Here is a 23,595-nt window from a genome sequence, read left to right as displayed (position 1 = left end):
TGTACTTCCAAACCATTTTCATTATACCCAAATAAAACTTTATATCTATTAAATAGCCACTTCCAATTCTCTCAGCCCCTGGAGACCACTAATCTGCTTTCTGTTTATAGATTTACTTATTCTGAATATTTAGTGTAAGTGGAATTGTACAATACATAGCCCATTGTGTCTGGCTTCTTTCACTTAGCATAGTGGTTTGGAGGTTCAACCATGTTGGTAACATAATATCATTATTTCCTTCCTTCTTATAACTGAGTGATATTTCATTATATATTTTTACCACAATTTGTTTATCCATTCATTCATTGATGGACTCAGGCATCTTTTTTTTTTTTTCAGAATCAGATCCAGGGCCTCTCACACATGCCAGACAAGTGCTCCACCACTGAGCTATACCCTTGACCATCATTTTAAACACTTGAGATATATTAACTAATTTAATTCTCACTACAAAGACAGATGCCGGATTTTTATTGATCCCACACTTATAGAAGAGGAAACAGAGACACAAGTAACATGCACAACTAACATTCTGTTATTAAGCAGAATAGTTGCAACCCAGGCAGTCTAGTTATGAGGCCTTGCTCATAACCATGACGCCCTGCTGCCTCTCAGAGACACAACCCTACCCCGCCCCTCAGCATATTATGGAAGCTAAGCTGTCCAGTCAAGATGTCAATGTTGTGAATTTCATAGAAGGGGAGATCCCTTGGGCTGTAGTCCCCAAGGAGTTTTCCTGGAGGAGTAGGACTGTGTAAGGTTTAACTCCCAGTAGGTGAGGATGATGTAACTAACTCCCTCTGGACACAGGGTGTTTAATAAAACTGGCTCTGGTGCTAGTGATGAGGTCAGTCCAAGGCTCTTGGAGGAGAAATTTCTTGCCCTTGCCTGCACATTCAATGCTCTCTGGGCAGAGTTCTGGACTGAGGGTTTTTTTTTTTTTTTTTTTTTTTTTTTTCTTCCAAATGCATTAGAAACCTGAGCAAGAGAAGCTGGCTGTATCATCTGGCTGCATCCTTTTGTCTGGTTAGAGGGTGAGACATTTCCATCTTTTCTCCAGGCATCTTTGGAAAACTTCCCAAGAAGTAAAGAATCTCAGTAAAATTTACTATTGGAGAGGAAAATGGTCTCCAGGAAAGGGGAGCCTGTTCCAAGAACAATGAAACAAGGGCTAGAGGATGGGACTTAAATATTGAGTTTTTCTTCTTCTTTCCAGTTTTCTTTCTAAAATAAGAGGCTCAGGACACTTTGCTCTATTTGTATGTCCATGAGGAATTTCTGAAATCAACACACATGGATCCTAAGGAATCCAAGAGGCTGGAAAATAGTAGCAAGCTTTGGCAAGGCTGCGAGGACCATCCCTGTCATCTCAGGCCCAAGGGTATGTGGAGCCTCAGTAGCCACACATTACATCCAGCTTTTCTTTGTCTTGATTAAATTCAAAGATTCTCATTGCAGTTTGAGAGTTTGGATACCTTTGCAATTGAGCTCCTGGGAAATCTTTATGGTTAGGTCTGGGCTGAGTCTGTCAGTAGTCAATTTTTGTGAAGTTGAGGGTAGATGGTCTGGAGGATGAACAGGCATGGATAGTCTAGTGCCAGCACAGGAGTGCTGTCTAGAGCACTTTTGTTAGAAGACACGGCCAAGCTTGACATATGATGTGGAGTGTGTGTGTGTGTATGTGTGTGTGTGTGTGTGTGTGTGTGTGTGTGTCTATGTTTAGACAGACACCCTGGAGCACATACACATTTCCTTTCATGTTCAAATAAACTTTATAGATTACAAGCATATTGACATACTTTCTCCACAGTAATTGAAAGGAGGCAGGGCAAACACTCTTAAACCCAATTTACAAATGGGGCAACTGAGGCCCTATTAAGTGACCTTCCCGAGATCACACAAAGAATGAGTGGCAGAGCTCCCATGCCTGTGTGCTCTCTTTCATGACAGGCATGGCTTCTCTTTGGCATAGGTGGGCCCTGTGCACAGCATATTTCCCCTTCATTGATGTATCTTGAAATTTTAAGCCACTCAGCTATCGCTCAGGTGGGTGAGGGGTAAACATGTTTGTATCAGTCAAGGTGGTAAATGATTAGGTTCCCTCAGCTCCTTTCCTAGTTTGCAGACAGCTGCCTTCATTGTCCTCCCATGGTGGGAAGGGGACAAAGGGAGTGTGCTGTTCTTACTAAATCCATCATGAAAGCCCTACCTTTATGACCTCATTTAGCCCTAGTTACCTACCCAAGACCCATCTCCAAATCCATGACACTGGGGTTTAGGGCTTCAACATATGGGGGCACAACCATTCACCCGACAATATAAGTGGAGACCCGTCTTTCTCGCTACTGATAGCAGCCATTGAGACAGCAGAATGTTCTTGTTGTACTCAATGCCTGCACCCTTCATTGTCCTTTTGGAAGGAGGACAAAACTGGGAAAGTAGGAGAGTATTAAGTAGTGTTGTTGGTGAGGTGGTGCATGCATGTAATCCCAGTTATTAGGGAGGCTGAAGCAGGAGGATAGCCTCAGAAACTTAGTAAGACCCTGTCTTAAGAAATTAAAAAAAGAGGTTGGGGTTGTAGCTCAGCAATACAGCATTTGCCTAGCATATGTGAGGCACTGGGTTCAATTCTCAGCACCACATAAAAATAAATAAATAAAGTAAAGATCCATTGACAACTAAAAAAATATTTAAAATAAAATAAAATAAAGGGCTGGGGATATAGCTCAGTGGTAGAGCATCCCTGGATTCAATCCCCAGTATTGGGGGGGGGGGAGTAGAGTTGCTGGATTTAGTAAACAGAAATATAAAATGCCAAGTTAATTTTGAATTTCAGATAAACAATAAATAATTTTTCAAATAAGTATAAACAATGAACAAATTTTAGCATAAGTATATTCCAAACTAATCATGGGACATACTTACACTAAAAATTATTTTTTCTGAAATTCAAATTAACTGGGCATCCTGTATTTCTATCTGATTACCCTAAAAGGGAAGGTACAGAAACTCTCCAGATAAGTCTGTGGATTCTAGGGGAGACTATTACAGGCCCTGAACTGAAGTTCTCTTTATATGTTTAATTTAAAAAACAAAACAAAACAAAACAAAACTATCTTCCTTCCTTCCATTTTCCCCTCCCTCCCTCCTTTCTTCTTTTATCTAGCTTTAAAATATATGTAACATAAAATTTAACACTCTAAACTATTTTCTTTTCTTTTTCTTCTTCTTTTTTGTTTTTCAGAGCTATGGATGGCACGCAGGGCCTCAGGCAAGCTAAATAAGCGCTTTACCATTGAGTTATATCCTCAGTCCCTTATCATTTTTAAGTGTACAGTTTAGTGGCACTGAGCACATTCGCACTGTTGTGCAAGCATCATCAACATCCATCTCGGAAACTTTTTCATCATCCCAAACTGAAACTGCACTCATTAACCACTAACTGCCTATCCCGTCTTCCTCATCCCTGGTAATCACTATTCTCTGTCTCTAGGAATTTGACTGGTGCAGGTACCTCATATAAGTCAAATCAGATAATATCTGTCCTTTTGTGTCTGAATTCTATATTTAATTTTAAAACGGGTTTGGGCACTAAGGAAAATCAGGGTGTGCTACAAGACTGATTAAAGCAGGCATGTTGGTTGGGCCTGCGCTGGGTGTCCTGCACCAGGACACACACAAGGCGAGACCTGCCCTGCACTCTGAACTCGAGATGTCGGCCGAGCGGCCGTTGGGAAGCTCCAAGCCCAGGCGGTGGATTCCGTGCTGGGGCCGCACCACCTCCAGCCCGGGAGTGCGGCGGGAAGGCGGAGCTGGTGCGTGCGAACGACAGCGCTAGGACCCCGCGGCTCGCGCCGAGCGGAAGAGGAGCGCGGCGGGCTGTGGCGGCGGCGGCGCGCAGGTGAGGGGCGCGGGCTGTGGACTCGCGGGCTGGCGCCGGCGGCGGGGCGGAGGAGGGGACGTGAAGGCTTGGAGGAGGGCTGCGGGAGGGCCGGGCCACCGGCACCGGAGGAGCCCGTGGCCCTGCTTGGGGCGAGGGCGAGCGAGCGGCGGCAGGACCGCAGGCCCCGCGCTGGGCTCCTGCCGCCCTCGGGGCACTTCGGGACCCTCGGGACGCGCGCCGCGCCCCCTGGCCCAGCCCGGTCGCTTCCTGCCCTCACCGGAGGCCGAGGCCCGCAGTGGACCGGGCCGGGCCGGGTGGGGCTCCGTGGGTCCCAGGCTCCGCTGCCTCCTGGCCGCCGGCCCCAGGACCCTCATGCTCCGCCCGGCCCCGGGGTGCTGGGGACGAGCCGCTCGGAACCGTGACACAGTTCCTGGCGCTGGGCCGGCCCTGTAGTTGGTCCCGATCCTGCTCGGACCGCGCCTGTTTCCTGATCGCCTTGTGCAGAGCTGTTTAACTGCGGGATGGATCCTGGGAGAGGATGGTTTGCAGGAGGGGTTCCGTGCACTTCCGAAATTATAAACCACAGTATCAAAGAGGCGTCGAGTGTGGGTTCATGATTTGGGGAGAGACCTCGGTCTTTCCCAGACTAAGGTAGTGCGGTCCAGTGGAAATATTAGGCGATACGCGACAAATGTATACATTTCTGATTTGTCAACTTAAAACATCTGGAGAATATCTTGGTGAACATGGCATATAGATGCAAGAAAAACACCATTTTTAAAGAATGTTTATGGGTTTGTGGAATGTATTAAACAATAAAAAATGAATAAGTTGGAAACATCAAAGGCTTAGCATCAATTGCAGTCATCCATTAAGGAACAGAGGAGGAGTTAGGATTTCTAACAATAAAACTCCCCAATACAAGAAAATACTTGTGGTGAATTTTTCACCTTTTATTTTTCAAATAAGTTCCCCTTGATTTCCTAGCTATTTATTGTATTTTCCCATGTTTTCCATCATCTTTTTAAAATGATCACCACAGACTTTTCAAAACATAATTGCCAACGAACCTCTTTGTGCTTGAGTTTTCTCATATGTGTAAGTCCACAGTAACACATAACTCCAAAGTGTGTTGTGAAGTTATACGGTTGAAATGATTCAAAGTGACTAGGAAGTATTTGTCACAGTGTGGCTCAGCCTCCCTAATGTCAAAAACATAACTAGTTTAGGTTTACATAGGACAAACTATCAAAATAAGGTGTCTTAATTTTTTTATGTGTTTTGGTACTGGGAATTGAACCCAGGGGCCCTTTACCACTGAGCTACATCCTGTCCTTCCCCTCCCCCACCCTCCTGTCCTTTTTATTTGTTTTATTTTTTATTTTAAGACAGGGTCTTGCCAAGTTGCTCAGGGGTCTTGCTTACTTTGCTGAGGCTGACCTTGAATTGGGGATCCTCCTGCCTCAGCCTCTCTAGTTGCTGGGATTACAGGTGTGTGCCATTATGCTGGGCAAGATAAGGTGTTTTAATTAGCACCAACACAGTCTTGGAACTCTAAAATTTGTGTTTTTATATAAAACAATAAAATGTACTGATAAGTAACAAAAGTTCTGCATCTGACAACATAGGTTCAGGTCTGGACTTCATCATAAGCTAGCATTTTGATGCTGGAAAAAATGTTATTTAGTTTGTCCAACCCCATTTCCTTATCTAAAATTGGTGATAATGATATATTCACCAATACTAATAATTAAATAATTCTTTGATAGGATGTTCTCAAGTATATAGGTATTATTAGTTAAAAGTAATAATTATTCATAGTGTTATTAGTTAATAATAAAAATATTGTATATGAAAATTCTGTCTACTGAAAGAGTCAATAAAGATTATCTTCATGATAATCATTTAATAGCTACAGGATATAGGAGGAAGAGACAATAAAATGAAAATTTTATGATTAATTTTAGTGCTTAGGCCAGAATTCATCCAAGGCTGTCTCTTTCTTGAAAAGAGGAACAGAGACTCATTTCTTTAGTTATACAGGACACAGAGGAAGGAAGGAAGATGCTAGCCACATGTGATATATATATTTTTTAATTTTCAAAAAAAATTGTTATTGGTGCATTCTAATTATACATAACAATTATCCATTTTGATATGTTCATACATGCACATAGCATAAATTAGTCTGTTTCATTCCCCCTTACCTGCCTCCCCTTCCCTTCTCCTATCCCCAATCCTATTTCTCTAGTAGTCTCACTTGTATTTTCATGAAGTCCCTTCTCTTTCCTTATTCCTCTCAAGTTCCACATATGAGAGAAAACATAACCCTGAGTCTGGCTTATCTCACTTAGCATTATGTTCCCCAGTTCCATCCATTTTCCTATGAATGCCATAATTTTGCTCTTCTTTATTGGCTGAGTCATACTCCATTGTTTCTGTGTACCACATTTTATTTATCAGTTCATCTGTTGATGGATACCTAAGTTGGATCCATAACTTGACTGTTGTGAATTGTGCTGCTGTAAACGTGTGTATGCATGTATTTTTGCTGTAGTATGCTGACCAAGGAATGGTAAAGTTGGGACTTATGGTGGTTCCATTCCTAGCCTTTTGAGGAACCTCCATACTGATTACCATAGTGGGCTGTGGTAATTTACAGTCCTACTGATAGTGTATAAAATGTTCCTTTTCTCCTGTATCCTTGTCAGCATTTATTTTTTGTATTCTTAATGAGTGTCATTCTCACTGCAGTGAGATGAAATCTCAGTGTAGTTTTGATTTACATTTTCTTGATTGCTAAAGATGTTGAACATTTTTTCATATATTTGTTGGCCATTTGTATTTCTTTTTTTTTGAGCAGTATCAGTTTAGTTCATTTGTCCATTTATTGGGTTTGGGGGTTTTATTTTGTTTTTCTGGAGTTTTTTTTTTTCAGTTCTTTATATAGTCTGGTTGCTAATTCTCTGTCTGAAGAGTAGCAGCAAAGATTTTCCCCCATGCTCTAGGCTCTTTCTTCATGCTTTTATTTTCCTTTGCCATGCAGAAGCTTTTTAAAGTAATGCTATCCCATTTATGAACTCCTGATTTTATTTCCTGAGCCCTATTGAGGAAGTCATTGCCTATGCCTGTATGTTGAAGTGTTGACCTTTTTTCTTTTCTTTTTTAAAAAAATATTTATTTTTAAGTTGTGATCGGACACAACACCTTTATTTTGTTTATTTATTTTTATGTGGTGCTGAGGATCAAACCCAGGGCCCTGCACATATTAGGCGAGCTCTCTACTGCTGAGCCACAACTCCAACCCCCCCTCCCCCCAATTTTCTTTCAACAGTTGCAAAGTAGAAACCTTAGGTCTAATTTCTAAGTCTTTGATCCACTTGTGTTTGACTTTTGTATAGGTGAGAATTAGGGATCAAGTTTCTTTCATTGTTGTACATATGGATATTCATTTTTTTTAAAGTAAAAAGAAATGGGTGATATTAGTAATATATTTTATTTAACCCAGTTTATCTAACATGGTCATTTCAGCATGTAATCAATATAAAAATTAATGAGAGATTTTACATTCTTTTTTCCTACTAAGTCTTTGAATTTCAGTGTGCATTTTATACTTACAATACACCTCAATTTGAACTATCTGCATTTCATGTGTTCAGTGGCTGGTACCTACCATATTGAACAGCACCCATTTAACTTCTAGCTATGGTATTCACTGTTATTCACAAACTGGCCTCTTTTTATCATTTCTTTCCCTGTAACTTACCCCAAAATGTTATATTCTCACCATGCAAAACCACTTATATTCCTCTAGATGCCATTGATTAAGCTGTTTCTTTTACCTAGAATGTTTTTGAACCCTTTCTCTGGGCCTTGGTAGAGAGGTACAGATTTTGTCAACAGGCTTTTCTGGACTCCTCTAACTCTTAGCTCTGTATTTATAGGTGAATTAGAGTGCTTATTGTAGGGGGTTTAGTTGTTTTAGAGGCTATCTCTCTGTCTAGTGCCTTTTTCATCTTTGTTGTGATCATGGCCTGCACTTAATAGCTGATCAGTAGATGTTTGCAGACAGAATGAGTAAACCGCTAACCAGCTGTATTCACTCTCTTAATTCTCCAACGGATGTGATGCTTCCTTAGGAGATTTGTGCCTGTATTACCCTCTCGCACATGTGCGTGGGCAATCACACACACATCCAGATGTGGTAACTAACGAGGAATTCATCTCAAGACGTGCGCAAAAAGGATCTTCTTTCCCCCTCTTGATTTTATGGATGGGAGAACTGAGGAATAGAAAGTAAGTTAGGAAGGCCAGCTGATTTGCATCAGTATCAATATAAAGAAGGGGAGGGGAGGAGAGTTCTTGAAAGAGGTATGGTGGTTTCAGAGGATTGAGTCCCTTAGGTGGTTGGGGATCAGCTGGCTCCACTTGATTGCTTGATAAAAGGAAAGGGAAATGGGGAGTGAGGAGTAACTCTTGGGTCCTGATGAGTATTCAAGACAGGTTCAGGTCTAGAAGCTGAGAATTTCTTTTCTGGAAGTGTGAACGCCAAGGAGCTCATTGCTGGAGAAAAGTTGAAGAGCAAAATGATCATCATCTCAGATCAGGAAAAATACTGACCTACAGAGGGTAGGAGAGAGCCAGTAGGGCAAAAGGAAGAGCTCTGGAAACCAGCAGGCGGAGCCAAGGAGTCCTATTGGGACAAAGACTTCTCAGAGAGCATACCAGTTCTCAGTCTATAGAATGGAGACAGAAAGAATCAGAGATTCAGAGAGATTAGTCATGGTCAAACAGCATTTTAAGTTCAAATGAAGCCTTCTAGCCCTTCCTGCCATACTTACCCGCCTCACTCACACCTCTGTTGCAACCAAGGGCCCCAGTATGGTGCCTAAGAGAGCAGGTCTAGGGCGCCATGCCAGGCCTGATTAATGTCTTCCTCACCGTCTTCCAGAGTGGGGCTGTGATTAAGCCTATTTATAGGGGCCTGGTGCCTTAATATTCTGCCTGGCGTGTCTCTTGCCAATCAAATCAGTGCCGTCTGCAGTGTGATTGCTGCTTTAGTGGCACCAGGGAGCGGAGTTAATTAAACCCAATATAAATAGACTCTGCCCTCGCCTTGCAATTCGAAGGCGTGTTTTTCCTTCCTGTTTTCCACCCCCCACATGCACCAACTTCCTTCTGGTCCCCTTAATGCTGGCCTGGGTGAGTAAAGCACTCTTATACCTAGAGTCACTGGCTACTGCCTAGAGTTTCTCAGGGGCCAAAGTGGGAAGAACCCAATTGTCCACATTCTTCCTGCTTTCCCAAAGTTGGGCGTCATTTGGCAGTCTGTTCCAATGATCCCTGTCCCCGCTACCCCCTGCGCCTCCATATCTGCTTCCATGCTTTTTGTTTCTCTTCAGCCAGGGTTTCTTTGTGTTTATGCAAGAATGGGAAGTCAAACTGAGATAATGTATGTAAAGGGTGCTTTAGGAAGTCATGAAATGTCACACCTTTTCTGAACTGTTGTCCCTACCAGTTACCCAGTCCATGGTACTGGCTTTTCCCTCCCTCATTCACTCAAAAGGCATCAGCAGAATTTCATCTCTGTGGAGCCTTAGCCTTTCACCAGATGTTCTTCACTCCTCCCCTTCCCTGCTCTTACACAGGTGGAACCTCAACATCACCTTGCCCTGTGGTGGTAGGTATGGGTGAGCATCGGGCTCTGGTCCTGATGGTCTTGTTCCCACCCACAGGCACTATGACTCCTTTGAGGACCCAGCATTCCTTGGCAGGTCAGACGTACTCAGTGCCTCTCATCCAACCTGACCTGCGGCGAGAGGAAGCCATTCAACAGGTGGCAGATGCCCTGCAATACCTACAGAAAGTCTCTGGAGACATCTTTAGCAGGTAGGTACTTCCACTCTTCTCCACCTTGCCCCATGCAGGGCTGCCCCCTGTCTTGAGCAGTCTTTTCTCCAATGTCAAGGATACATACTCTTGGAGCAGACCGCTTAGTGATTCTGGGTCCTGGGTGGGGACACTGCTAGCTTCCTTGTGTGGAACAGGCTCAGAGCAGGAGCCCTGCTTGAAAGCTTTTCTCCTAAGTGCCTGAGAGCCCAGCACCTACTGTCCCCTGTGGCCCCTGTGTTTCCTATAGATCCCTCAGGTCCCACTGGTAGCTCTGTACATTCTCCCACCCAGGGGCCCTGTTTACTTATTCCTGCGCACTGTGCTCCTCTGTAGAGTCAGCAACAAGCAAGCTAGTATCACTGTCCAACTAAAGTATGTACTATGGGGGGAGGGACACTTATATACAATCATGCCTCCCTTAATGACAGCTGGATGTGTTCTGAGGAATGTGTTGCTAGATGATCTCGTGGTCATGTGAACATTGTTGTGCACTACATAAATCTAAATGGAGTAGGTCAGAGTCTCCACGTGGCCTATTCATATCATCAAGACACACAGTAAACATGAGATAGATGAGGCTGCCACTGGTGTAATTGGTACACTGTTTACAGGAAGTTTTTTTTTGCTGGTGCTGGGGATTGCACCCAGAGTCTTGTACATGCAAGGCAAGCATTCTACCAACTGAGCTATATCCCCAGCCCTTATGGTAAATTTTTATAGGTAGAAGAAGTACATTCTGAAATAATAGTGAAAAGGATTGTATGGTACATACATAATCTAGGAACAGTTGTTGATCATCATTATTGAGTATTATGTACTACACACATTTGTATATGCTGTACTTTGACATGACTTGCTGCATGCTAGGTTTCTTTACACCAGCATCACCTCAGTCAAACATGGGCATAGTGTGTTGTGCTATGGCACTGTTATGATGGCTATGACATTACTAGGTGACAGGAATTTCTTAACTCCATTATGGGAACACCATTATATCTGTGGTCCTTTGTTGTCTGAAACACCATTATCTACTGCATGACTGTAATCAATTGCACAATCAGTTAATTACAGTTGTAATGTTTTTTATAATGTTTACATTAGTCAGGCACTGAGTGCACTCATTTAGCCCTTGGTATACTTGAGGTACTGTTATCTCCTTTTATAGGAAACTGAGGCACAGAAAGGCTAAGAGATTTGGCCAAGTGACAAAGCCAGAGTTCAAACTCAGGGGCTGGGTGGCTCCAGAGTCTGAGATTATTATTATTTGTGTGAAGGGAAATGAGTTGCTATGCAGCTTGTAATGGGTAGCCTGACTTGGTCTACAGGGATCAGGATAGGTGTGAGGAAATAACATTTATGGTAAAATCTAGGGGTGGGAGATTAGGTCAGGAAGCAGTATATTCCAGAAAGAAAGAAGAGTATAAGTGGAAGTCCTGAGGTGGGAAGGACCTGAAAGGAGGCTGATATACCTAGAGCAAGAGGGGTTGGTGAGATGGGCAGGGCTTTTGAGATCATTGATGGTTTTGAACTTGTGTTAGTTACCTTTCCATTACTGTGACAAAATACCTGAGATAATCAACTTAAAGGAAGAAAAGTTTAAGGCTTCAAAGTTTTCAGTCCATGATCACTTGCCCACATTGCTTTGGGCCTATGGTGAGGTGGTACATCATGGCAGAAGGTGTGACAGAAGAAAGTTGTTAACCTTATGGTGCCAAAAGGCAAAGAGAGTGAGAGAGACAGGAATGAGTCTGGGACCAAATATTTCCTTAAGGGCACAACACACGGCCCTAATTTGCCCTAGGCCCTAACTTCCACTAGGATTTACCTTTAAAGTTTCCATTACTTTCCAATAACATCACAGGCTGGGGAATAAGCCTTCAACACATATCCTTTTGGGGGCACTTTCAAACCATAGCAGAGCTGAGAGAGCTGCAGCTTTCTGAATCTGTAGTGCTTATCTGGTGCAGACCCTGGCTACACTGATTTTTCATTCATTGTTTATTTATCATGATTGAATGGTGGGCTTGGATGTAGCTCAGTTGTAGAGAACTTGTGTAGCATGTGTGAGTCCCTGGGTTCAATCCCCAGTATCAAAAAATATAAATGATTATAGCAATGAAGTTTGCTCATTGCAGAGGCTCCAGGTTTTATCCAGAACACAGGTTTGGACTTTGGTTTAAGTCATGTGAGATGAGGCAGGCCTCCTGCCTGGGTGCCCACACTATGCTTCACATGGGAGGATCTTTTCTCTCACTCTGTCTGACTTAAGTTACTTCATGGTCCAAATCATCCTGTACCCCATTCCTGGTTGTATGCCAGACTGGAACCCCTGCTCCTTCCCTGTGCAGTATTCTCTGCCTGCAACTATTCAAAGTCAGTCTCTTCCTGGAAGCCCTCCCCGGTAGGGAAGGAAATATTGTCTCCAGCTGGACTTGGTGTAAATCCCAGATTCTCTTGGCTCTTCTGCCCACTGACTCATCTGCCTGCTCCAAGACTGTCCAGAATGTGACTGTAACAGGGGCAGGGTATTGATATGGTTAAGGGGATCACCTCTGGAGCAGAAAGCCTCTGCTCAAATTGGACTTCCTCATTTGCTTGCTCTGTAACCTTGAGCATGTTACCTAACCCCTGCAAGCCTCAGTTTTCTTGTCTATTATTTTAATAATGGTATCTTCTTTGTAGGCTTATTGTTGAGATTAAATGAATTAAAGCACATGAAGGGAGAAGCAGCGAATATTAGTTCTTATCTGTTAATATCATTTCTATGATGCCTTTCATCAACCTGCTGTCAGTGTTATAGGAAATGTTAGATGCCTTCTTTGTGCTTATTTTTATGCTAAATGTGCCCAAGGGACACATAAGTAACAGGACATAGACCTTTAAGAACCATCAACCCCAGATGATGGCCTTTCCATGCCCAGTGCTTGGAAAGGATGCCAGAACCAATTCCTAGATATTGTTGTGTCTCCTCACCAGGACTGTGACTGCAAGCTCTACATTCTGGAAGAGGAGTGTTGGGTTTTGGGCATATCTTCCTCCTATATCCTGGTATTTGGCACCTTGTGCACGGCCAGCTGGGCAGGGGAGTGTGGAGTTGGTTGAGCATAGGTGCAGGCCCTCTATGTGGGAGGGTAGGGTGCTTCTCAGAGACCTGGACCTGCGTCTAGGCTCCCTGTCAGCCAGATTCCAGGTCACCTCATCAACCCCCATCACATACTAAAATGTACAGGCCATGGTGTCCTCAAGGAGCTTAGAGTCTAGAATAGGAAAGCAAAGGGTTGGTTGTTTCTTAAGTGCCTGGCATGGACTGTGGGGTTCCAGGGGTCTAGAAAAGGGAAACAGAAAATCAGTGGCACATCTGTCAATTAGAACTCCACAAACCTGCCTAAACAAAGAGTAACAAATCGGTAGAGCAGGCTTCAGAGTTGAAGAACTTAAACGGTGACATCAGGACCTGGCTTTGCTTTCATTTCTCTTCAGCTTGCTTCTTTTGGGTTGGCTCCATTCCCAGACAGGTCTTTCTTCAGTGGTGGCAAGGGGATAACTGGTCGGGCCAGAGCTCCTACTCTCAGAAAAGAATATTCCCCATTGTGCCAGCACTTCCTCCAGATGTCACTCTTGCCTGTGTGGCCTGGCATGACTCTTAGAGTTTCCCAGAATCATTGCTGGGGTGATAACACACTGATTGATTCAGACCTAAGTCACATGCATTGCCTGTGAGGCACAAGGACTGAGCTTTTGGTAGTGAGATTCCCTAAAGAAAATGGGGCTGTTACTTGCATAAGGAGGAAATAGATGTAGAAAGGAAAAGTACAGGGCCACTCCACATGGCCAGGGGAAGCCCCAGTAGATGCCAGGAAGAGTCATAAGGAGGGTTATGGTTAGAAAGGTGGGTATGCAGGTCATCTGGTAGAGTCTAGAAATGGGAACCACAGGCTTATTAAAAGCTTGAATGTGGCCTGGAACATAGTGTGTCATGGGCTCTAGAGGAGTTCAGCTTTTGTGCTGAGAGTGCATACATTGCTGCCTGCCCCACACATTCAGCTCCTTCAGTGCAGAACAAGGTGTAAAAATTCTCTTTTTTGTGTGTTTGTAGGGCTTGCGTTCCCTCTGGATCATGCATCTTTGGGAGCTTTGCCTCATGTTTCTGTACGTCCTCTGTGTGCTGCGAGAACACTTTCTGGCAGGAATGGGAGTGAGTAGGGCTGTGAGTGGAAAGTTGGGATCAGGAAGGTAGGGCCAGCCTGTGGGGGTTCTCACAGCCGGGGCAGACTTTGTGCATGATTCAGGAGTCCCAGGGAGCCCTGCAAGGTCCTTGTGCGGGAATTGATGGGACAGAAGAGCTTTGGGACGGCTCTTCGGGCATCTGTGGACAAGTGGGTCAGGGTGGATTCCAGGACCACCCTGGAAACTTCTTGAGGTCAGGGCATGACCGGGATGAAGTTGTGGTCCAGCTAAGGTGCAGTGAAAACTGGAGAAGAGACATTTTAAAGGAAGCAGTGACAGATTTGATGACAGGCTGGGAACAGAGAATGCAGGAAAGGAAGGAGTCAGTGTTGATTTTGGGGTGGGGATGGGGAGTGTGGACCCCTGTCCTTATCCACCTGCCTCTATCCTGCAGCAGTTCACAGGCTGGGGAAGTGGAATTGTGAACCCCAGCATAAAACTCACCCCTTAAACATGCTCCCTAGAATAGAAAGCTATTCCTATTTCCCAAGCTCGGAAACCTCTTGCCAAGAAGAGATAGTGAGTATAGAAGAGACTCTTACCACTCCACTGTCCCCATCTCAGGCCCAGGCACAGCTTCTGGCCTCAGCAGAACCTGGGTAGGTTGTTCAAGTAGGTGAGTTCATGGCAAATTAGCATTCCAAGCTGGCCTCCTTCCTTCTGCTCTGCCGCAGTGGGGAGCCATGCGGGAATGACAAGCACTTCTCAGGCTCTCTCCAGCCATGCCCTGCAGATCCCCCTCCCCTCTCTCTGCCCATCTTCACTTGGAAAAGCCAAACCCCAAAATATCTGTCCAGAGATGTCACCTGCTTCACATAATTTAGATGACGTGGCAGGAGGTGTTGGATGGGGGGAGTAAGAGCTGGACACATTCTGTGTGTGGACGTAGGGATGCTGTCCTCTGCCATTCCCGCCTGCCCCAGTGCAGAAGCAGCAGCACTATGTAGCTCCTTCCTCCTGGGAAAGGGTTCATTTTCTCCACCAAACTTCCCCTCCATCCTTTCTTCCTTTCTTCCTTCTCGCCTTTTCTTTCTCTCTCTCCTTTTCACCTTCCCATCCTTTCCCCTTGTCTGTGCTCCCCCTTCTTCTTGGCACCTGGTGGCCCCCAGGGTTACAAAGCATTCAGTCAGCTGCCTGAATAATTAGCAGATCATTCTTAATTATCCCAGACTGTGGAGAAGACTGTGGTGGGAGCCCAAGCTCAGCGCTGCTTCCCCAAGGCTGGGAAGAGGCAGGGGAGGGGCAGCTATTCCAGTGGCAGTGGGTGCTCTTTCATGGCAGCCTCTAGGGCCTGCCACCCAGAGTGTGACAGGCTATAGCATTGGTGGGGGCCTTCCTGGCTTCATAGGAAATATTCCCATAGGGAATGGGGGTCGTCTTTGGAGGTGGGGACAGGAAGTCCACGTACTGTCCTGCCCTCCCACTCTCACAAGGGAGGGGAGAGCAGTCCCTGGGTGCTTTTAGAGCTTCATGCTTCACCAGAGGAATTGCATGCCCTGACACCTATCCTGTGTGGTGTTCTCTTGCAAAGAGACTGTTTCCTTTGCCCAGAGTTTCCTTCTTCATTTCTGCTCCAGATACTTCCAAGAAACTTCCCTAGTCCCACTTCCGTCCACCATGCACACAGGGAGTGTGCACTTTCCTGTGATTGCCTATAGAGTTTCTTCTCCTAGCCTGTGTGATCCAAGTACTCGAGGCCTGTCAGCTGCCACAGGAGCGCTGTCCAGGAGCCACAGTCATTCCATGATATACAAGTTACAATTCAAATTTTTTGGCTAAAGAAGCCAAGGCATGGGCTGGGGATGTGGCTCAAGCAGTAGTGAGCTCGCCTGGCATGCATGTGGCCTGGGTTCGATCTCAGCACTATATACAAATAAAGATGTTGTCTGCCGAAAACTAAAAAAATAAATAAATATTAAAATTCTCTCTCTCTCTCTCTCTCTCTCTCTCTCTCTAAAAAAAAAAAAAAAAAAAAAAGAAGCCAAGGCACATAACCAAGAAGTGACTTGCCCAAGGTCACTCTGCTTCTAAACAGATGTGCAGTCCCAGTCCATGGGACATTGTGGTTATGTAGTTATTGATGTCCCTTTTTTTTCCTCCCTGATAGACCTGAATCACCTTGAGGCCAGATATATGTTGTCTGATTCATCTCTCCCCACAGTCCCCAGCAGTGTGTTTTTCAAACAGAACACCCTCAAATTGTTTGTTGAACAGTGAGGGGTGTGGAGGGAAAGAAAAGAGGGGGATGTTTGGAGATGCCACCCTCCAGTGCTGGTGGAGGAGGGTGGACTATTTGTGAGGCCCAAGTGCTGGGACATATTGAATGAGCTAGTTCCATTCTCACCCCTGGCAGAGGCAGCCTTCTCTGCCAGTGCCTAGGCACATGTGCTGCAGCTTCAGCAATGAGCCTGGAAACTAACCTGCCTTAAGTAGACTACCAAGCCAAGAGGGTCTAGACCAGGAATGGCACAAACATTGCCCTCACGCCACTGTTCCACCTTTGGCCCCTTGGGAGGGCACTGTTAATCAACATCCCAGCCCCATTGTGGCCTAACAGCCCTTCCTAACACATCCTTCCAGACCATCCCTGCCAGTCAACTGAGGGGGCACATGAACGGTAAACTCTTTGTCAGCCTAGGTCTGTACGCTCCCTCAGCGTCATGGTGTATGATCTTAAGAAATGAGACTATCTGGAGGCTTCACTTAGACCTATAGGTTCTTAGATGAGAAAAGAACCCCAGATACCATGTCTTCCATCCCCCACCCTGAGGTAGGACTCTTGCTTGGTGCATCTCTGACAGGCAGTCATCCATCTGGAATCTGATGGTCTTGCAAAGCCATGCAGCTCTTCACTAGAAAATTCTACGTAGAACCAAAATGTGCTTCCTTGTAACCCCACTCACTGGTCCTAATGTAGCTGTCTAGGTCTGATCACTTTTCCACCTAACAGCCCTTTTGATATATTTGATATTTGAAGGGAATTATCATCTTCTCGAAGTCGTCTCATCTTCAGCCAGAACATCCTTCAGTTGTCTTCCTACGACATGAATTTCTCACTCATCAGCCTCCTTTGTACGATTGGTCGTTTGTCACATTCTCTTTACCACTTGTAACATGTCAGACTCTGCCCCAGATGCTAGAGACAATGAAGAAGACAGGCTTTATAGTCTAGAAGGGAGTTCAGAGCCCAATTTGAAGGGGATACATTGGTGGCTGAAACTGGTGCTGGCATGAAGCAGCTCTCCTTAATCCAGGGCTCTGCTTTCTCCTGTGCCTCTGAGAAGGGTGTATGAGAAGGGTGTACGTTCCCTGCTTATTGAAAGGACAGGGGAGGGCAAGAGAGGGATCACTGAGATCTCACTCACTTTCTAAGCTGCTTAATGTGCTTTTAGCTCCTACTGAGCTTTTAGTGAACTAAAACCTCCAGGTCTTTCTTCCCTGAACTGCTGCTTAACCATGTTCCCTCTGCCTTCTGTATTTGTGTACTTGATTTTTTAGACCTAAATGCTGGGCTTCACATTTATTTTTTGTAAGTGGGATCTTGTTGATTGTAGTCCATCCTCTGGCCTTTCAAGATGGAGTCCTAATACCACTGTGCCTCTTGACCTACCTCTATATGATGTGCCCAGTTTTCTAATCAAGTGTTGAATGAATGGGATAGGGCCCTGCCACAGACCTGTGTAAAGGCCAAGGTCATTCCCTTCTTTTTGTGTGCCTTTTGGGTGCTGCTGTTCATCTGGTTGTGATCTTTCTTCTATGTCTTCTCCTCCAGCCCCCATAGCTTCATCTTGTCCATTGGATTTGGTTAGAAACTCAAAATCCTTTATGATTCAAGATGGCACCATTTTGAAAGTTTTCCCCTCTCTAAAACCTTGCCAAAGAAAGAAATGTGATGGATTTTCTTTCTTTAACACACACTAGCCCCTAGGACTTGCCTCTTCCTTCTCTAAGTGCTTACAGACCCTCTCTTTAATAACACATTGTAGAAATTTGCCAGGCCTTGTTGTGGAACTTTATGTTGACAGCCTTGAGATATCAGTCCTCCTCTCTTTGATGACAGAATTAGAACAGAGTAACTATTGTCCATCTCACATTCTCATGCCCTTCCTGCTGTCCCATGAACTCTGAGTAGAGCTGTTAGCTAACCCCTAGGACTGTTTCAGCAGAATGTGGCTGCACGGGGGACTGGAGAGAAGTGAAGCATCTCGTGTTTGAGCACTCATTACAGTAGGTGAAGACCTCTCCCTGCAGAAGATGGACCCACTGGGTCAGGTGATTCTGCTGGGAGGAGACAGCTTCCTCCCTTTCTCTTTCTCTTCTGCCACCATCCACAGACCTGTTAAGGGGAAGAAGCAGCTTTGGGACCTGTGCATGCCTCAGTTCCCCCGCCTCTATCACCTCACCAAGTCCTGCACGTGCAAGCCAGGTGCGGTTGGGACTGACTCACCAGGACATGGAGACCATGGATTTTGGGGTGCTAAGACCTTCTAGAGCTGGTGGGGTGGTTGAGGAGGTTTTTGCCAGATTCCTGACTATTCCATCTTTTATGGAAATCCCTCTGCCACCCCATTTCCTCTTCCTACCTTTTCCATGAACTAAACTTGGCCTCAGCTTCCTTATTCCCTATGCCTCAGACATTTGCTTGCTGTCATGAGGCAGTTGCTCAGAGGACCTCTGTGAACGTGGAATGTGGGCAGGGGCTAGTTTTATTGGCGATAGGGGAGCTGGAGAAGTGACTGGGAGGATATTGTGGCACATGAATCAGATATAACTTCAAAGAGCACAAAGAGTTGCTATGGCCCAACAGTATGGAAACACACAAAGGAGGCTCACACACATTAAGTGTGAGTTAGAAGAAGCCTCCATCATGTGAGAACCATACAGTGGTGCCTCCAAATGCCAGACACTGTTTTAGGCAGAGCAAGGAACAAACAAAGGCCTGATCTCTATCTAGAGCACACACAAGCAAGCGATGCATGGTGCCCAGAAGTGCTGTGGGGAGAAGCATAGCAGGCTGGGGGCAGAAAGTACAGGTGCGCTACAAAGATTCTTTGGGCAAGGAGGGGACTCTGAAGTAAAGGAGCTAGCCATGTACATGTCTGTAGAAATGACATTCTGATGCAAAGGCCATGATAGGAGAATGTGTTTGGCATATCAGGGAATAGCAGGGTGGCTGGTGCATGAAGTCCACAACACATCTGGGGGAGGGTGGAAAAGGTGAGCAGCCTGGCCACCTGGAGACTTGTAAGCTGTGATCAGGATTTAGGATTTACTCTGTGAGTCATTGTTCATTTGTAGAGGCAGTCCTTCAACAGGCCTAGAGTTTGAATGTAGATGATGGCCCATAGGACCGGGCTTACCCTTCACTTAGTCTCACCCAACTCTAGTTTCCTCCTTGGCAGAGGCCAGTAGTCTGACATCATGTGCCCACGAGGGATAGGTACAAATGCTCTGCCAACTGTAAGTAACTATACATATGTGTAGGTAATCACAATGGTATTTCCATATACCCTGCTTGAGACTGTAAACTCCTGGAGGCAGGGACTGTGTCCCTTCATATGGCATGTGCAGGTGCCATCTGGGGCCAGGTGGCTACTCTTCCCTACCCAGGGCTCCAAAGAACTCAGTGCCATTAATGTGTAGACCCCTCAGGTTGGTCTCCTGGTAGAGACCATCTGGATAGGGCAACATCAACTCTGATGGTCAGGTGACACTGTTTGAAGAATTCATGCAAAGTCTGCTATTGACAGCAGGAGGTGCAGGGCTGGGAGTAACCCCAGCTCTCTCATCTTTTCTGTGGCAGGATCTCCCAGCGGGTAGAGTTGAGCCGGAGCCAGCTGCAGGCCATTGGGGAGAGGGTCTCCTTGGCCCAGGCTAAGATCGAGAAGATCAAGGGCAGCAAGAAGGCCATCAAGGTAGCCTGTGGGGCCCTGTGGTCTGTAGCTGGTGTGCAGTCCTTTCATCTTTCCATGCCCCTGCTGTCCTCCTGCCCAGGGTCATCTCTCCATGCCTCCCACTAACCAACCCTAGGCTCTCTGGAGCTTCTCAGGTCTCTTAGCCATATCCTGGTTCCCACAGGTATTCTCCAGTGCCAAGTACCCAGCCCCAGAGCGTCTGCAGGAATACGGCTCCATCTTTACTGGGGCACAGGACCCTGATCTGCAGAGACGGCCTCGCCACAGGATCCAGAGCAAGCACCGCCCCTTGGATGAGCGGGCCCTGCAGGTCTGGTGGCCACACTATTCACACCCTAATGCCATGAATGCTGATGGGGAAGCTGAGGAATCTGTCTCCCGAGAAGATTCTGACTGGGATGGGGGTGGGGGTCAGTATAGCTTGGTGCTAAAACCCACTATCCATCCCTGTCACTCACCCCAGGAAAAGCTGAAATACTTTCCTGTCTGTGTGAACACCAAGCCAGAGCCCGAGGATGAAGCTGAGGAAGGTCTTGGGGGTCTTCCAAGCAACATCAGCTCTGTCAGCTCCTTGCTGCTCTTCAACACTACTGAGAACTTGTATGGCCAGAGGGCGGGGCTGCAGAGATGTGGGTGGGAGGGAGGCTGGGCTTAGCAGGGGTTCCAGGGACATGGCTCTGGTACAATAGTCCAGAGCTGACAGCTTGTTTTTTTCTGGTTTGGTTCAGTTTGGTTTATAAGGCCTGAGAACCCACAACAGACTGCATCCTATGATGCCTTGGGAGAGGTGGTCAGGAACCCAGGCCTGCCTGATGCCACCCACCCCACCCTGTAGGTACAAGAAGTATGTCTTCCTGGACCCCCTTGCTGGTGCTGTAACAAAGACCCATGTGATGCTTGGGGCAGAGACGGAGGAGAAGCTATTTGATGCCCCTCTGTCCATCAGCAAGAGAGAGCAGCTGGAGCAGCAGGTAGAGATGGAGGCAGTGTGGATGGGTGGGGTCTGTCAGCCCTGCGAGGGTGCTTCTCTAGACAAGGGCTCTACTATGCCCTTTGCCTACCTACTCAGCTGTGTGGGTCTGCACTGGGTCACACTGGCTCTGCCTCCAGGTCTCACAGCAGGCCCTGTGTTCCCAGGTGACTGTTGACCCTCATGAACCTCCACCCAATCCCACAGGTTCCAGAGAATTACTTCTACGTGCCAGACCTGGGCCAAGTACCCGAGATTGATGTGCCATCCTACCTGCCTGACCTGCCTGGCATTGCTGATGACCTTATGTACAGTGCTGACTTGGGGCCAGGCATTGCTCCCTCTGCCCCTGGTGCCATTCCAGAACTGCCCACCTTTCCTACAGAGGTTGCAGAGCCTTTCAAGGCGGGTGAGCTGGGAGCTAGTGTGGGAACTGGCCCAGAGAGCTCCCCTGTTTGGACTCTTTCATCCTAGGCATTCACACACTTTCATTCTAGACCTAGAAGATGGGGTGCTGACAGCACCCCCACCACCACCACCGCCCCCACCGCCACCCCCAGTTCCTATGGTGCTTGCAAGCGCCCCTCCACCCCCACCTTCACCCCAGACTGTGGCCTCCACCAGCCAAGGTGCCAGGGAGGACGATAACAGCAGCAGCGCACCTCCTTCAGGTAGGGGTGGTGCCGGGTGGACTCAGTCCTTGGAGGCACCTTCAACTGTCCAGTTTCCAGATCCCTGAAAGGATCAAGTAGTCTTATTCCTAGATTTGCAGAATAGTTCTCATTTCAAATATTTTTTTCCACTAGGTTCATAAAATAGTGGTTTTCAAATTGTCGAGCTTTGGAATCTTCAGAGGGAACCTAGAAAATAGGGTTCTGTGTCTCCCACTCCCAGTTAAGCCAATGAAGAAGTCTATTAAAAAAATTGAGAACACAGAATTTATTTTAATATTGTATCTCCCAGTCTATTTCCAGCCTCCAGAAGGGGAACAAAAATCCTTTTTTTCCATGTGTCAAGATGGGACACTTATCAGCACATCAGTGATTCATAGGGCCCACTTTTGCAGGGTGGCAGCTAAGTGGGATGGTGGAGAGGGACCAGGGATACCTGGACACAAAACTGCAGCCTGTTGGCTACAGTTCAGGCCCTGCACAGTCCCAGAAGCCCCTGCTTCACCATCTGGCTTCCTCGGGAGAGGTGTCCTCCCCCATAGTCAGGCTCTGGAGGCTGTTCCTCCCAGCCCTGCCTGAGCAGCCTTTCCTTCTTATGCCCATCCCACCTCCCAGTTCCAGTCCAGGGAGCTCCCAAGGAAGTGGTTGACCCCTCCAGTGGCCGGGCCACTCTGCTGGAGTCCATCCGCCAAGCTGGGGGCATCGGCAAGGCCAAGCTGCGCAGTGTTAAAGAGCGCAAGCTGGAGAAGAAAAAACAGAAGGAGCAGGAACAAGGTGAGGGGACCCTTGGCCCACTGCAGGAAGACTCCAAACAAAAGGTCACCTGCCCCTCCATCTCCCACAGTGTTCTGCCCAGCCACACCACCCTAAGCTTTTCCTCCAGGTATTCACTGGAAACCCCAGTGGATATCCTCACGTGGGCCAGGCATTCCTTAGTAGAGCCTTCCCCTCTAAGCTCACCCAACTCAACCACAAAGGAGAATCTTGGCCCAGAGTCATTTAAGGAAATGGTCAGGGACCCAAAAGACTGAAGACCTGGGGGGTTAGCTCAGTCCTACTTTACGTTTCAGGCTTGTCTGCTGTGAATCCCAACCTGGCATCATGCATTACCTTGGCATAAAGCAGCAGGGCCCTGGGTTTGTGACCCAGTCTGCTTCTGACCTGCCTGGTAACCACAGGCAAATTGCCTAACCACTCTGGGCCTTGTCCTCATTGTGAGAACTAAAATGTTAACTACTTTGTTAATGCCACTGCAGGATCCACAGAGACCAAAGCTCCAAGAGTCTGTGGTGAACCTGTGGCTGGGGAGCAGGCTGGGGAGTGTTGTAGAGGTGGGGTGAGCAAGCCAAGAGTGGGAGGCTGCACCTAGAGATGTCCTATTTGGCCCATTTGCACTCCCTCATCATGGCTTCCCCATTGCAGTGAGAGCCACGAGCCAGGGTGGAGACCTGATGTCGGATCTCTTCAACAAGCTGGTCCTGAGGCGTAAAGGTAGGAGGCAGGGTGCCCTGCCTTTCGGCCTTGAGACATTTTGTATTATATATAATCCTGTGTGTGTCTTCCTATTCTTAAATCTCCCAAGGGCTGGGTAAACTAGTGCCCTGACCAACCTCCCTAACTAGTCTTTTCCTTCCCAGGTATCTCCGGGAAGGGACCTGGGACTGGAGCCAGTGAGGGACCAGGAGGAGCCTTTGCGCGAATGTCAGACTCCATCCCCCCTCTGCCACCCCCACAGCAGCCAACAGGAGAGGAAGATGAGGATGACTGGGAGTCTTAGGTGGCTCCTCCCTCCCTAAACCCTGACTGTTGCCTTCTTGGAAACATCCAGGAGCAGCTCCTGGGCCTACCACCCTCTCAGCCGGGATAGTAGACAGTCCCAGATCTGCACCTAGACCCCCTGCACAGGTTGTATGTGTATGCCACCCACTTGTGCCCTGCTCATGTGACTGCCTTACCCACCCTTTACCAGGGTGCTCTTCTAAAGATCTTTGAGAAAATAGCAACATGAATCAATAAAGAAGGGTAATACAAGAATGG

At 46.7% G+C, this 23,595-nt stretch overlaps 1 protein-coding gene across 1 annotated transcript; it reads left to right on the top strand.

The window, feature by feature from the left end:
* The first annotated feature begins 3,865 nt into the window (after positions 1-3,865).
* Washc1 (WASH complex subunit 1) lies at positions 3,866-23,584 on the top strand. Its single transcript, XM_076853950.1, has 11 exons — positions 3,866-3,901; positions 9,619-9,772; positions 19,806-19,917; positions 20,081-20,227; positions 20,381-20,517; positions 20,753-20,888; positions 21,095-21,296; positions 21,385-21,558; positions 22,174-22,332; positions 22,981-23,049; positions 23,196-23,584. Exons 2-11 carry the CDS (start codon positions 9,624-9,626, stop codon positions 23,333-23,335), a joined length of 1,425 nt encoding a protein of 474 aa, XP_076710065.1. The 5' UTR covers positions 3,866-3,901; positions 9,619-9,623; the 3' UTR covers positions 23,336-23,584.
* Positions 23,585-23,595: the final 11 nt, after the last annotated feature.

The sequence above is a fragment of the Callospermophilus lateralis genome, chromosome 4, assembly GCF_048772815.1.
Source record: "Callospermophilus lateralis isolate mCalLat2 chromosome 4, mCalLat2.hap1, whole genome shotgun sequence".
In the NCBI taxonomy this organism is placed as follows: domain Eukaryota; kingdom Metazoa; phylum Chordata; class Mammalia; order Rodentia; family Sciuridae; genus Callospermophilus; species Callospermophilus lateralis.
Note: the sequence above shows the minus strand (reverse complement) of the source record. Positions and strands in the feature narration are given on the sequence as shown.